Source organism: Labeo rohita, chromosome 18, assembly GCF_022985175.1.
Source record: "Labeo rohita strain BAU-BD-2019 chromosome 18, IGBB_LRoh.1.0, whole genome shotgun sequence".
NCBI classification, from domain to species: Eukaryota; Metazoa; Chordata; class Actinopteri; order Cypriniformes; family Cyprinidae; genus Labeo; species Labeo rohita.
Genome location: NC_066886.1, coordinates 33,891,369 through 33,907,306, shown reverse-complemented (window position 1 = coordinate 33,907,306; position 15,938 = coordinate 33,891,369). Strand labels below are relative to the sequence as shown.

At 35.9% G+C, this 15,938-nt stretch overlaps 1 protein-coding gene across 5 annotated transcripts in view; it reads left to right on the top strand.

Annotated features, from left to right (window-relative positions):
- The first annotated feature begins 605 nt into the window (after positions 1–605).
- myo5aa (myosin VAa) overlaps positions 606–15,938 on the top strand; it is an 83,413-nt gene continuing 68,080 nt past the window's right edge. For 2 of the 5 annotated variants that reach the window (XM_051134844.1, XM_051134843.1), the window contains exon 1: positions 7,425–7,624. In XM_051134844.1, coding sequence (XP_050990801.1) covers positions 7,592–7,624 — 33 coding nt within the window. In that variant the 5' untranslated portion in view covers positions 7,425–7,591. Of the gene's footprint in view, positions 853–7,423; positions 7,625–15,938 lie in introns of those variants that run through there. The other 3 variants (XM_051134842.1, XM_051134841.1, XM_051134845.1) reach the window with 3 other exon arrangements.

Sequence of the window (15,938 nt, the reverse complement as noted above, 5' to 3'; positions counted from 1 at the left end):
GCTCACTAAGGGCCAAGGCTGCATTTATTTAATAAAAAAATACAGTAAAATAATTATTTTTTAAATACCTGTATTCTATTTTAATATATTTTAAATATGTATAGACCTATTTCATTTTCAAATATGTTAACATAGAAAACAGTTATTGCACTAAAACAGTAATTAAAGAGTTTAATTCAATACATTCAAATGCAATCAAGAAGTAAGGCCTAAATTAAAATAATAATAGTAAAGTAATAAAATGTGATTTTGTCGTAAAATTTAATTTTAAAGGCTAACATCACCATTATTGTCAGAGAGGTTCATCTTACAAAAAAAAAAAAAAAAAACCTTCATTAGAAATATATTATTTTTCAAAAATGTCAATGCTACTGTAACTTTATTATTTATTTTTTCTGCTATTATTATCGGTACTAAATGTGATTAATCATATTCATTATATGTGGTCACCAAAGATTTTTGTTTTCTTGACAGTAAAGAGTTTTATTGTCAAGTTTAAATAAACAAGAATAATAGCAAACTGGTGGGATGCCAGTGTGTGCTGATCTAATGTTGTCCACCAGAGCGCACTCTTGCGTCATTATTTTTGTCGGTCATGGCAACCGCGTTTTCATTGACTCATTCTCTGCATAGATCGCACCCAGAACGAACAGAGACACGCCAAAAACACGGGCCGATTGATGAGGAATGAGCCGGAGCCTTTGGATTCATGACATCCTTCTAAGGTCTTTTCACTGAGTGAGATCTACAGGGGAGCTTTGAATGTTCGGGACCGATCGGATGTTTAGCTGACTGTGATTGCAGGAACATTGTGCGACCATCATCATGGCTGCGTCTGAATTATATACAAAGGTAAACACACTCAGCATCTGATAGTGTCAACAGCAAATGCAAATGTCAATGCAATGCCAAAGTGTTAACGCTTAATGTCAGTGCATTATTCAGAACGGGGTTATTGATGCGTTGCTGTGAGGCATAGGGCATATGTTGTGTTTATTGGCTTGTGATTATTTGAATGAAGCAATTCATCACGCATGCCTTATGCCGATGAACAACCTATTGTTTCATATTTATACGAAGGTACATTTTATATTGCGGTCATATGTCGTGTTTTAGAATTTTTTTATTGTCTGCATTATCACGCGATTTGTCCTTTAAAATGACAACCTTGGATTGCAACATATTGCAGCATAAAATCACAGCGTTTATATAAACACAGTGAAATGCACATGAAACCCTCTGCATTGCTTGCCATTTTTTATTGAAGAGATGCACTCAAAGATGCTATGGACAGTATCAGGTAGGCCATTGATAGGCAAACACCTTCGGCACCCTTGGAAACAGCAGAGATTCGTAGTATTGCACATGCAAGCACAGGTTTTCAAAAGGCCTGGGATGTATTGATATGGGTCACAGCTGTAGTTGATGGCTGACCGCAGAGAGCCAGTGGGATGCGGGCGGTGCTGATGCGAGCATCATTGCCTGCTTCGGATGATGCGACCGTCTCTGGTGCTGATGAGAGCATCTCTAGCATCACAGCCCGCGTCCACGCATCTTCCAACGTAGTTGTATTCAATCCCCCGCTGCGGCCTGTAGGCCGGTCCGCACGCATCAAGGCGTGTCTCCTTGGGAAAAAAATCTATTGGAATATTGTCGTGTGGCGGCCGAAGCATGACATCATCACATGTAGTCATAACGATGTCTCAGATGACGAATGATTGGATGCTTTTACTGAAAAGAGAGAGGGAGAGAAGGGGGGAGGCCCACCCATCCCCCATGATGCAGCTGTCTTATTGTAAACGCACTGACGGATCCTTTGAAAGCTGCTAGAGAACAGAGCGTCTATTTTGATTCATACTTACAACAAACATGACAAGGGCTATTTTTAAAATGGGTAGCATCGTTGTGTACTCATTACTTGTTTATTTCCAGGCAAGTTGTGTATGTTATTTAATTGGTTTCTCCCAAAAAGGGGAGAATACCGTCATCATTTACTCACCCTCATGTCGATGCAAACCCATACAACTTAGAAGATCTAAAAAAGGCATAAAGACATCGTAAAACGAATCCATATGAATCGAGCAGCTTAATCCAAGCTTTGTGAAAAGATATGATCTTTATTTACATATAAACAAAGACTGATACACATAACATGTCACATGTGGTAAACACAGAACCTTGAATGTGCATCTCATTTGGAAAAACAGAAAAAATTATTTTTAATTCAGATATATTTTAACATTATTTAAAGAATTAGTCCACTTCCAGAACAAAAATTTACAGATAATTTACCCACCCACTTGTCATCCAAGATGTTCATGTCTTTGTTTCTTCAGTCCATTAAAAAATAATGTTTCTTGAGGGAAAAAATTCAGGAATGTTCTCCATATAGTGGACTTCAATGGTGCCCCCAAGTTTGAACTTCCAAAATGCAGTTTAAATGCAGCTTCAAAGGGTTCTAAACGATCCCAGACCTTATTGCCAGATAACACCCTTCTTCCTCGGCTGGGATCATTTAGAGCCATTTGATTTTTTACCCTCAAGAAACATAATTTCTTATCAACTGAAGAAAGAAACTTCTCCTTTAAAGGGGTCATCGGATGCCCATTTTCCACAAGTTGATATGATTCCAGTGTTTCCCACAGAATTTTGTGAGACTGTGGTGGTGGACCTCGGTCCCACTAGGGGGGTGTGGGGGGGCATGCCCCCCCAGGAGAAAATTTTGTACATTTTAAAGTTAAATTCATCTCTCTGGTGCACTCTGAGAGTTAAAAATTAAGAGCTCCAAAACAGGTCAGTGTACAAACTAAACAAAGAAAGAAATCTGGTGAATTGACTTGTTCTTAAAGTTTACAGGGAACTCAGTCAGTTGTGATATAGTGTCTCAGTCTAAAGTACACTCACACTGGTCAATTTGGAAGCCAAACAAATTAGAATATTATAATAATAATAATTTTATATTATTATTCCTATGACAGGAATAGCCATATATTGTAAAATAATTGCACTGTAAAATAAATTAGTAAATAAATACTTATTAGTAATTAGTAAGTAAAATAAATGAAATAAAATTTGTATTTTTCAGGTATATTATTTTACCTTATTCTTCTGTAGGAAAATTACAATACTTTTGTCCTAATTTCTACACTTGCAAGCAGGACCTAAAACTAGTTTTGCCACATCTGCCAATGGCTGGTGATTTGAGAAAATGTATCAGCCCTAAATATTTTTTTTCCTGGTCATTAATTTGTTTTTGCAGTTGTGCTACTACAAAAACTAAACGTATTTAATAATGAACCAAAGAACCAACCACTGAATTTTAATCACAATACAAACAAAGATGAAACACATGTAGCATGAGCATTTTTTAATTTAAATTTGTCTGTATCATTTCAGCATTTGAATCAAAAACAGAATGGTCTGACTTTAAAGCTTTGTGAAACTATGCTAAAACCTGCATAAAACAAAAACAACAGACTGAATTTCACTCTCTGACAGCAGGTGGCGCTTGTGAAATAGAGGGGAAAATGCCATCGAAACAACTCGCTTGCTCTGCTTGTACAGTATTTTCTGTGCGCGTGTCTGTTAATTTTAGTCCTTGCTTCCAAGAAATAAACCTATGAGCTTTTATTTTGACGGAAACTGCAGTAGAGCTTTTATTTTGGCGGAAAACTCCAGCTTCAGTGCAAACAGGTTTACAAACGCGTCTCATTACAAATCTAGTGAAATATTGTAAACATCCGCCCATTAAAATGTTGGAAAATTTTAAGTTCAATCAACTCAAAAAAGTTTAGTCAGTTTAGTCAACTTGAAATGTTAAGTTTTACTACTGACAACTTATTTGAGTTGATTCAGCTTACAATTTTACGGCAGCCAGGTAACAAACACAGCAATCCAATTTTTTAGTTTAGTCGACTCGAATATCTAAGTTGTCACTTAGTACAGCTTAACATTTTAAGTTGACTAAACTTATTTGAGTTGACTGAACTTAAATTTTTATATAGATTTTTTTACAGCATAGTCAAATTAACATGTTTTCCGAGCCAATAATATAACGTTAAACCTGCATTTGTTTATTATGTTATACTGAAAAAGCTTCAATTCAATCGATCTTTTTTACTTCGTTTTAACTTGTATTTTTATGGAGACCTGGAATATGAAAGCACCCAAACGGAAGTTAGAATCCTTCATGGCGCGCTCGTCGGTTGCTCTGAGAAAAGGTGGATGAAGGTCATTGGGGTCCAAAACTTTCAAGCTCCAAAAAAGGACAAAGTTAGCATCAAACAAGTCCTCTGAAACATCTCAGTCACTTTGTATGATGAAGAGATCAAGTCAGATCAAGACATTCACCTATTCACCCCTCACCGGTTCTCACTGGTTCTCACACATCACATGCCCAAACATCATGGCGTTGGAATATACGAGTCGAGTCGAATGGATTAATTTCACATTACCCTTAAGCTGACTTGACTTAATTTATTATCTCACATGTTCTGCTGAAGAAAAAAAACAACATAGTGGTGAAAAAATGATAACAGAATTTTCATTTTTTTGTTTGAGCTGTTTCTTTAATGCTGTTTAGTCTTGTAGACTCTTGTGGTGTTAGTGTGATGCATTGGACAATCAAAGCATTATTGTAGTGATCTGAACTGCTATGATGTCATGTCTAAATATTTTATTTGGCTGTCTGCAGCCAGCATGAGATTTTCCTATGCTCTCTCAAAGGTCACCAAATCCAAGAAGTCATATTCTCAATTTCCTCAGGTTTGTAGGCAATCCTGAGAACACGCAGGTCTTTGTGTGTGCTCATGTTCTCTGGATAAAACTCACATTGATGCGGGGAATGGCCTGTTCTTTTCGCTGGTATCGTGGAATTCCGCCGCAGGCTGCTTCGTGCAGATCTTATGGAAGCAGCTTTTTGCAGAATGACCAGATCCTCACAACAGACAGTGAAATCGTATGCTGACAGACTACTGATCTTTGCGTAAAAAAAAAGATATTGTATTAACCGGTTGTACGATCATATTTGTTATTTATTTTCTTTCAGTAATGTCTATTTATAATGATGCTGCACTCACACACAAGCTGCAGATCCAATACAAATGGTACACATCAGCCGCTTGTTTCTAATATTTGAGTTTTTCAGAAGGGTCTACAGAGCTTTAGGTGCTACACAAAGACTATAAATATATAAATAGTGCAAAATTTTGACAAACTGCTACCATATTTTATTTTTATGATATTTAGGAATGATAGTATCTATCCTGCTGTGTTCTTATTCCTGGTATTCCCTAGTATTCCTATGCATTCTATTGAATTATTAGGAAATTGTTTGATTTTAATGAGAAAACAACACCAGATGAGTTAGTGTTTTTATATCTGAAGTCTCCCCATACATTCTTATAGTGCAAGCATCCTATGCATGTACATGGTTATTTGTTTGTGGAAATTTCCCCTGGTTATTAAAGTTACGTTCATGCATTACAGTAGCAAACATCGAATGAACATGATAAACATCGGATGAATGAGATTCAACATATGCATTACAAATGACAACATGCTCATTCTGAAAACTGGACAAAGATTTATGCTTTGTAACACATGCACATACGATAATTCGCCTTGTACAGCCATTGACTGTTTAACTTCACTTTTTCTGTGAAACGCAAAAGATATTATGAAAAACTTTTTTTTTTTTTGTCCATACAATGAAAGTCAATAGTCTTCAACATTCTTCAAAATATCTTCTTTTGTGTTTCAAAGAAGAAAGAAAGTCATGCATGTTTGGAACCACATGGAGATGAGGAATTTAATACGGAAAAAGCCTCATTACAGGGATGAGATTCTTTAAAGGGGTCATCGGATGCCCATTTTCCACAAGTTGATATAATTCTTTAGGGTCTTAATGAAAAGTCTATAATATACTTTTTAACTTATAATATACTTTTTAAATTTTTAACTTTGGTTAAAAATTCTCAGTGGTAGTGTAAAACATCACCCTTTTTACCTTGCCAAAATCAGCTCTACTAAAATCATCTCATTCTGGTCGAGGCTGCTTTAAATGTTAATGAGCTCTGCTCGCCCCGCCCCTCTCTTCTCTCTGTGGAAAGACAAGCCTGTTTACTTTAGCCGCGTTTAGCTGCTAAACTTGCTAACTAACACTTTATAAGGAAAGGTGATCGCAAAGATTCATAAAAAAATACTTGTACTCACTTCTGCTGTAAGTGAAGCTGGATCATAAATGATTTGCGTGAACATAGACGGATATATGTAGATCGGGAGGCGCATTCCCTTCACAAACAAACGTAATCCACTGCATCTTCAGCGGCTCAGATGTCGGGAGTAAATGACGACCACTATGTTCATTATTACAACCAGCAACACAACACCTCAGTCGCTCAATCGGAGATATTCCTGTCTAATTTACATCCCTGCTCTGGCATGGAAACAAAGAGGGCGGACTGTGACAGGTGATTTGAGGTAAAACGCTCATGTCAATCAACTATTGTGGGAGTGGCCTCTGTCATGTGACGCCACAATGACAGGCATCTGAGAACGGCTCGATTTGAAAAAGGGGATATTATTTTTACAGATTAATTAACAACCACTGCATGGATTTTTATCATTATAGGGTAGATTTGTACATACACTGACAACACACATTAATGTTCAAACAACATGAAAAAGTGAACTTAGCATCCGATGACCCCTTTAATAGTAGTCTTCCATAAACTTTTGTTATTATTTCCTACGAGAAAGCAGTTTTGTTAAAATATTATAAACATATGTAACAGGAAATTATGTTATTGAGAGGATTCTTGAAAATCATACTGTGTGTTAATATACATCATAATTTCACACAGTACACACACATATATTAGGCAAACTCAAACCTTTATTTTGTATGTGATTCATTGTGATTAATCATTTGACAGCCCTAATTTAAAACCTGTTGAAAATAATGATTAGGATGTGTAAACTCAAAATGAAGTCTTAGCTAAAACGGTGTAAAAGTTATTGCAGCCAACATGAATGTTTATCTTTTTATTATCTTGGATATTCAGTTGTGACCATATGTGATAAACATATATGTGAATGACTCCGTTCTTCCCTAAATGGCAAACCATTGATTGCCAACATGTGTGTTGCATTACTAGGAAGTAAATAAGTTCTGTGCAGGGCTAAATGAAACAAGCACAGCCATTTACTGCTGCATCTGCATGTGGCGTCTGTTGACATGTTTACATGTGAGCTTGAAACGCACCTCTCTCTGTGCACTGACTGTCCCACAGTTTTGCAGAATGATGCAATTAAAAAAAAGGTTCTGTTCATGCTCATGTGACACTAGAGGGTTTGGCTGTTCTGAGAACAGCTGAGGATACAGACAAGCAATTCTCTCCGCTGGCTACAGCATCAGCCATTCAGAAGACCGTTTCCCAGACGCACTTATCAATAAATATATCCGTCTGGGATCAGGGATCCAATCAGATGCATTGAGCGATCCCTTACGTGTTTCCCAGCGCTGGCAGAAGTAGGACGGACGTCATTTTTCTTGTCTTCAGCATGAAATAGAGCAGGCTGTGATTTAAACATGAACCAGGAGTTGGATTTTATGTTTGTTAAAGTAAGTACTAAGTCTTTTGCTCATTTTTGATCACATGTAACTTCTCAGTATTCATTGTGGTATTTACTTCTCAGTAGATGATCAGCCGTTTTGGAGACACAAGCTAAATTGATTACAGAAATGCTGGTTGTCTAACCTTATTTGATCAGTTATTTGAGTGGGACTTTCTGACAACTTTCCTATTGTTGCAGAAAACGTTAAAACTGACACAAATCAAGCTAATTCTTTCATCTCACCTGTATTTGATATAGCTGCTCCAGTTTAGTAAATACTTTGTATGGTTCTATTACCATTAAGATAAACAGATTATAATAATTAAATAGACAATAATAATAATAATGTAAACATTTGTTGAATTTGATGTCTAATAATATGCTTATTTTGTCTATATATGAAGTTCTTTTTTATACTTTTTTTGTTAAGCATATAGAATCCATATCCATTTGTTGTTTTGTCATCATGAAGGTTCATATCTATTAATTAGTTTGAACTGATAGAGATTGACTCATGCAATAATAATGCTGATAAGGAGGGCGTTCTGTTCAGTGGCCTGTCGCAAATGGTCCGTGATCTCATATCATGGGATTTTATTGTGTGTGAACATTGCGTCTCCATTTAATTTGACTAAATTTAATCTTGCGTCATTACGTTTGGATGACATCCTGTGGTAACTCATCGGGATGTGTGTTAAATGTTCACTGCTCCAGACTGACTAACCTGGCTTTGGAATGCTTGAAGTAACTGTAAACAAGTGCAACACAGTTATTTTTTTCCAGCAAACAGATTTTGTGGGATTTCAGACATTTTTTGGCAGGCGTGTTTGAGAGCTCTGGTGGGTGAAGGGTTTGCTGGTGAAGGGAGACTCTGGGAAACAGCAGGCAGCAGATTTTCACATGAGCGTCCGTCATGTGATGGTCTGTTCTGCTCTTTGCCTCTCTCTTTTTCCTTGTTTTCTCCTTTAAACTATGAGGTCAAAGCCTAGAGCATCATGTACCATTTAAAGGGATAGTTCACCCAAAACGAAGATGTTTAGAAGAATGCCCAAACTACTCTTCTATATGTATCTTAAGTATAGTTCAATATTCAGAACGCAGTGCAATCAATCTCATCAATAATGTCATTAATGTTACACTTGTGGGATGTTTAATGTGAGAACTTAAATTTGGATCATTTAATTTAATTTAATTTAGACTCATAACTATATGGCTTAAAATCTGCAGTGGGCTAATTAAATGTAACAAATTATAAAAAAAAATTTTTTTTACTTTATTTTCACAAATTTTGATAATTACCTTAATCTTTTAAATTTGAGAACATAGTGACCAAACTACATTTTAATCCATCAAAATATAACGTACGCTGATGTTCACTAACCCAATAAATGCTTTTGGTGTTTATTCTCTTAGGGCCCTATTATTTCCACAATGCAGAAAGCGCAGACGGAATCACGGAATCCAATCATAAAAACATAATTTACAGTTTAATGCATAATGTCACGGAATTTGTCAAAGTTTGGATGAATTAATCAAAAGTAGGTCATTACACTTCAGTCAAATCGCGATATGGACTAATACATACTTAAGCCATAAAACTATTTAAATATGAATTCTCCGCGTGTCTGTGTTAATGAATGGTGTTGTTTACTACTCGTACTGAAGCGTGTGACACTTGCGGTGATATTAGCTTATGTCGTCTCACTAAATGAGGACATAAATACATGAATACATCTCCAGAACTGCTCTGGGAGTCACTTCGTGACCATTTTACTCTTTCATTTAAGTAAAACCATCATAATATCATATACACACAGAAATTGAAAGGTATTCTTGGCAACCCGTTTGACGTGAAGACATTGTGGCAGGAATACATTATCATTGTTCAGCAGAATGTACGCAATACTACAACTACTAAAATTATTAAAACCGTATTTTTAAGGAATAATCATATATTTCTTCAATGTTTTAATTATATTAGTAGATCCCCTTTATTTGCCAAAAAATAAAATGTTTAATTTTCATTAATCAAAAGATAAATGTTTTTCCTTGTGTTTTTTTTTTTTTTTTTTTTTTTTTTTTTTTGCCTATACTTGTTGAATCATTTAAATCATTTGTACCATGTTAATGTTGTTTTTAAAGTTTGTTTTATGCTTGTGAAGCGCTTTGAATTGCATTTTATGTATGGAAAGTGCTATACAAATAAATTATTATTTATTATTATTATTTGAAATGAAATTAATTCTTTGTGCCTTCATTTTATAACCAGAAAAATGCAAATACACAACACAGAATTTCATTTATTCTTACAATTTTTATTGTAAGAATAAATTAAACTTGTTTTTATGCATTCAAATAATTAGACATGCTAGAACACACAATCTGGTAACAATACCAAAACATAAGGTGGGCATTTATAAAACATTTCATGTTTACATAATCATGTAATTTTGAATAAACTGATGTTAAATGGTTTGTTTCATGATTTTAATTAATTAGACATGCTTTTTGATTAATAAAATTTAATTTAACCATTAAAATGAGTCCAGAAAAATGAAAACAGAAAAAACAAAAAAAAATGGAATTTAGGAAAAAGTAAAATGGATTTCATGGGGCGCTATTGTCTTTAGCATGCAGTGTGACGAATTGATCATTCCAATTCAATTTTAGTGAGTGCAGAATTTATACTTGTGTGCATTAGGCATGTTATCATCTCTGACAGACAGCATGTTGAATCTGCTCAGGTCACCATTTTCTCTTTGTTGGAAAGCGATGAAGTAGTCAAAGCATCCGGTAGTGTGGGTATTGCATGTACTTCCTGGACTTCTGCTGCTTGTAAATACCAGCGTGTATTGTGCACATTATATTTGACAGACATGGTTGTTGTGATATTTAAATGATGTCGAATTGAAAACAGATGCATCGTGAGTTAATAATGATTTATTTCTTAGCTGTAAAGTATGTAGTGCAGTGATTGATGCTCTGAGTGTGTTATGACGATGTTTTTTCTAAATATTCCAACCGTCAGCCATCTTAAGTGTGTGTGGAGTGAATTATGTTTGATATTTGGGTAATTATAAAATGTGCTGGAGAGGTTTAAAGTACTTTTTGCATAGTTCATTATACTTTATGACATAAAGTTTATTTCGGGCCTTAAATCACGCCTACTCAGAAACTGACTTGGCTTGTCAAAAACATAGCATTCAGCTGTCACAAATTTGTTGACTTTCAAAAAGTTTTTTTTTTTTTGTTTGTTTTTTACCAGAAAAGTTGGGTTCTTGATGCACAAAAATTTTTTATTGTCTCTTTTATTTAAAGCCATGAAAATGCAGATCCTGTTTAAACCGTTGTTCTGTTATTACTCAGATTTTGACTATATTTATATTTTTGACAAGATGCAGTCGATATGTATTATACACAATATACATAAGTTGTATATTACTTCTGTGTATTTTTAAACTTGTTAATGTAAATCACATCCACTTTATTTTATAGAAAAGAACAGCTTGGATATTTTTCAAAACATTTTTTCTGAACCGTCATGCTTGGACCGTTATACAAATCTCTCTCACAGAATGTAGTCAGCTGAGATGTGAATGTCATACAGATGAAGAAGTTTATTTAATTGATTCCGTAATCTTCAAGCTCTAACACAAACAACCACGTGTCCTGTCTAATGAGCGGGAGATTATAGCGCGTCTCTGTTTTATGAGTTTATGACTCGCCAGAGGGCTGTACCAACACCCGGTGTAACTGGAGTTTTGGACATTAACCATCATCAGGATACAGAGGTTTATGGTGAAATCAAATCACTTTGATTGAATCTGACCTCTTTGTCTGTATAAAATGATCGTGATCAATGTGTTTGATAAAAATGGATCTCTGTTTATCCTCAAAAGGACGGGTGGAGTGAGGAAAAGAAGTTGCGACTTCTGAAGTGAAAGCTGAGGGTTAATTCCATAATCTCCGTTTGGTCGTGAACCGATTAACAAATGCTTTGTAAAGTACCCTCGCCCTCCCCCACCTCTCTTCCTCTCTAATACACACACACATTGGGTTTCCATGTTTTATGGGTTCATTCCATAGAAATAATGGCTTTTCTACTGTCCAAACTGTATTTTCTATCTCCTTACCCTAATCCTACACCTAAACCTTCCCCTCAGACAAAACTACAGCCATTTTTACTTCATTCACTTCATTCTGTGTGATTTATAAGCTTGTTTCTACATGAGGACCTAGAAAATATCCCAACAAGGACAAAATGTACTTGAATTACTGTCCCTGTGGGAACTTTTATTCCCCATAATGTAGAGAAAACCAGTACACACACACACACACACACTAATCACATTCCTCTTCTAAGGTCATATTGCTCATGTGGTTTTGTATGTTATTTGAGAACATAGTGTGATTATTTGTTTTTAGGTATTTGGCACAGGCTTCAAGGATTATTTGTGTTTCTATTTCGAGACAACTTGATATATCAATAAAATATTTTTAGTTCATTTACCTTCTCAAGTTTAGCTACTACCGTAGTTACTACCGTTGTTACTATTATTATAGAACTGTTTGTTTGTATTGCACACACTTTAAGACAGCTGTAGAGCTCTTGGTTTCCAGCCATAAAATGTAATTCTGTCATTTATCTCTTGTGCTGTATTAGTTTTCTTAAAATTGAAAAGTAGACCTTTGTAAAGAACAGATTAATACGTTTTTCACTCATAGTTTCCAGTGAGAGGTTAACCACTGTCCCCAGATCATTGAGGCAGTCAGTAACTTTAACTCTTGAGTGAATCATTCAGATTGTTTTTTTTGAATAAGATCAACTGTTTTATTGGAAATATCCGACACAAAAGAATGATTCATTTATAACTGGACGTCACTACTTCTCTAATAATTGTACTGAGGAATGGGGTCAAAATGTTAAGTTAATAATGACCAGATTTGCATATTTGCTACATACAAAGTAAGCAAAGGACTTAAAGGAGAAGTTCACTTCCAAAAACAACATTTACAGATAATGTACTCACCCCTTTGTCATCCAAGATGTTTGTGTCTTTCTTTTATCAGTCATAAAGAAATTATGTTTTTTGAGGAAAACATTTGAGGATTTCTCTCCATATTATGGACTTCAATGGTGTCAGTGAGTTTGAACTTCCAAAATGCAGCTTCAAAGGGCTCTAAATGATCCCAGCCGAGAAAGAAGGGTGTTATCTAGTGAAACGATTGGTTATTGATCATTTAGAGCCTTTGAAGCCGCATTTAAACTACATTTTGGAAGTTCAAACCTGGGGGCACCATTGAAGTCCACTATATGGAGAACATTCCTGAAATGTTTTCCTCAAGAAACATTTTCTTTACAACTGAAGAAAGGAAGACATCTTGGATGACAAGGGGATGAGTACATTATCTGTAAATGTTTGCTCTGGAAGTCGGCTTTTCCTTAGAAGTTGACTTCTAAGGTCAACTAATAAAACTTTCAACAATGTCTTTGCATCCTTTTTCAAAGCTCCAGGCCCCATTCGACAGTTGCATGGTGACCAGTACAATGTTAAAAATTGAAAAGTTGCATTTCATACTTGAGTAAACTATTGCTTTACTACAGATCATTACAGCATTGCTACGGATGTGTGCAAGACTGCATATGTGGTAGCAAGAAAAATGAATGAGTATGTCTGAATCACCTCCTAAACTTAATTTCATGAACATGATATTGTGTAATGACGTTCAGAGTGAATGACGTGGCCAGGAAATGAGCTTTCACACAGATCACAGTTGGGTTTCATTGAAGCGCTACAGGTGAGTAGGATTGAGGTGTCACATCAGGTGAAGATTAGGTTAATGATGATAAATCAGAGGTGTAGTTCACCTGGTTGGGATTAACCTCATCTAAACCCTGGTTTAATCTTTTCCTGAGTTAACTTTTTCACACGGTTGGACTCAGTGCACTTAACATGGACTCACAAGTGGACTCACTTGGCTTTGTGTTTGACTGTGCATACAGTGCACAGCATAAAGGAGTACACCCCCTCTGAATATATATAAAAGATTTTCTTTTATTTTCTTTAATTATTTTCTTATTTTCTTAATGATCACTAATATAATTCATGGAAAGATGGCAAAATTAAAATGTATTAAACATATACTTAATAAAAACAACAAAAATATATAAATGAAGGATTGCAGATTTAATTCAGCAAATGTATAATACTCTAGTACTTAATATGTCCTCCAGAACTCTAAGTACACTGCTCTGACCCTTCTTGGCACCGAGTGTACATGTTCATGACAAAATGTCACATCTGTCCTGTTTAACTCCTGGAGGAAGACGAGCTCCTTAAATGCCCTGGTCTTTAATGGGGAGTTCTGCTCAGCTCATCTCTACAGAATCCCCCACAGCTGCTCAAGAGATTGAGATGTTGAGATTGAGTGAAACACATGTCCACTGAAGGATTTTCACTTTGGGAGAATGAATATCTTCATTGTCATGCTGAAAAAATGCCCAATAATGCAGGGAATGAAGGGAGGGTAGCATCTTCTGTTTCAGTTTTTTGTATTACATCACACAGTGGTGTGTGAATTCATGACAGCATTGATAAAGCACAACTCCCTCACACCTTCAGCACTCATACATCCCTATAGAAGAGCTTACTACCACTGAACATCACTGTGGGAACCAGACACTTCTCACCGTACTCCTCCTCTAGCAACACCAGAACATTTTGGATGCTTTTGGATCTGAAATGATTGACTTGGTCTCGAGAGCAGAGTATGGATTCCCAGATGTCTATATTTTGTAAATATGGGCCTTGGAAGACGTCAGATGTGTTTATTGTGCTTTGGCTACAGTAGGTAGTTCTGGTGGTGACAACAACCATGCATGTCACTTCTGCAGGCTGTGTCGTACTCTGTAGCGAAGTCACTCTTTTCATAGCTTTTGCCGGCTCTGAGACTCTTGCATGGTGTTTCTCCTGTTCTTTTTCTAGCAAAAACTCACTCATCACTAAATGAAAACTTAAAAGAAAGACCTGATTATTTCAGGAGACTTGTCACAAGTCCATTGTTTTTGAATGTCGATGCGACTTCTGCTATATTTTCACATTTAAACAATAATTTGGTATTCCTCTTTGCATTGTCCTCTTTCATGCTAAGAAATAAGTCACCTGGTAGTTTTCTCTCAAGTGGTACCATTGTTGCCAGCATTAGGTCTGAGTATGATTCAGTAGGCTATACAATGCTTTTAATTATCAGGAAATTACTTGTCTTTAAAAGTTTTGGTTCATATACTTACCTGTTGATCAAAAATTGCCTTAAAGCTACACTATTTTTTTGTGTGTTTTATTTAGTAACTTTCAGGAGGGTTGTACTCATTTTTGTAACACAACATTTTATCACTCTGATAAGAAAATCTTGTTTTCCTGAATAATTTTGACGTTCTTCTACTGCTCTAATGCAGTACTCTATGCTTAGCATTAATGCTTTTTACAACCATGAGATGCAGAGACATTACAATAGCTATTACTATGTCTGACATATTGTAATTGTGTGAGTGACTGGTCTGTATATGCATAGAACTATAATTGAGGGTTTTCACTCATGCACAGCTGTCACTTTCAAAATGTAGCAGTTTCATATGAGCATTGAGCATTTTTATAATGAAACCTTCTAGATCCGTTCATATGAGTGTGTGTGTGTGTGTGCTGAACATGCCACATGCTCATGCATTATGTCACATCGCAGAAGCCCTTTCATTGGTTGCTGGGTCGTATGTCTGTCTCTGTCTGCTGAATCATGTGGTTGTGTCACATGAGGATTATCTCATGTTTTTTTCAGCTTTATTATAACCACACACACTCGCTGTTTTCACACCATCCTGTAATCCTCAATTTTCTGCCATTATGGGTGATCGTCACTAAGTGTGAATGTGGCCAAGTGGGGGAGATTCAGGTTTTTGACTGCATATGTGTGTGTGAGATGTGTTGAGGTGCTATTTTTACCCTCTCTCCTCTTGTTCCTGTGTCTCTGTTGCTAGGAGCTCAGTTCTGGGATGGTCTCCTCCAGAGATTCAGGTTAAACAAACGAATACGTCACTGCTTCTGTGGATGGTGCTCTGTTTCAGAGCATATATCTCTGTGTATGTGTGTGTTTTGTTTCTGAACCGCCTGTTTATTATTATGTATATTTAGTATACAACCCTGTTCGCACACACTGCCAGGAATCGCCATCAACTAGTATATTTTTTACTCTACTTGACATAAAGACACGTAAGGAACAACTGAAGATGGGCCGTTGAATTATTAGAAAAATAACGCACAGCTGAG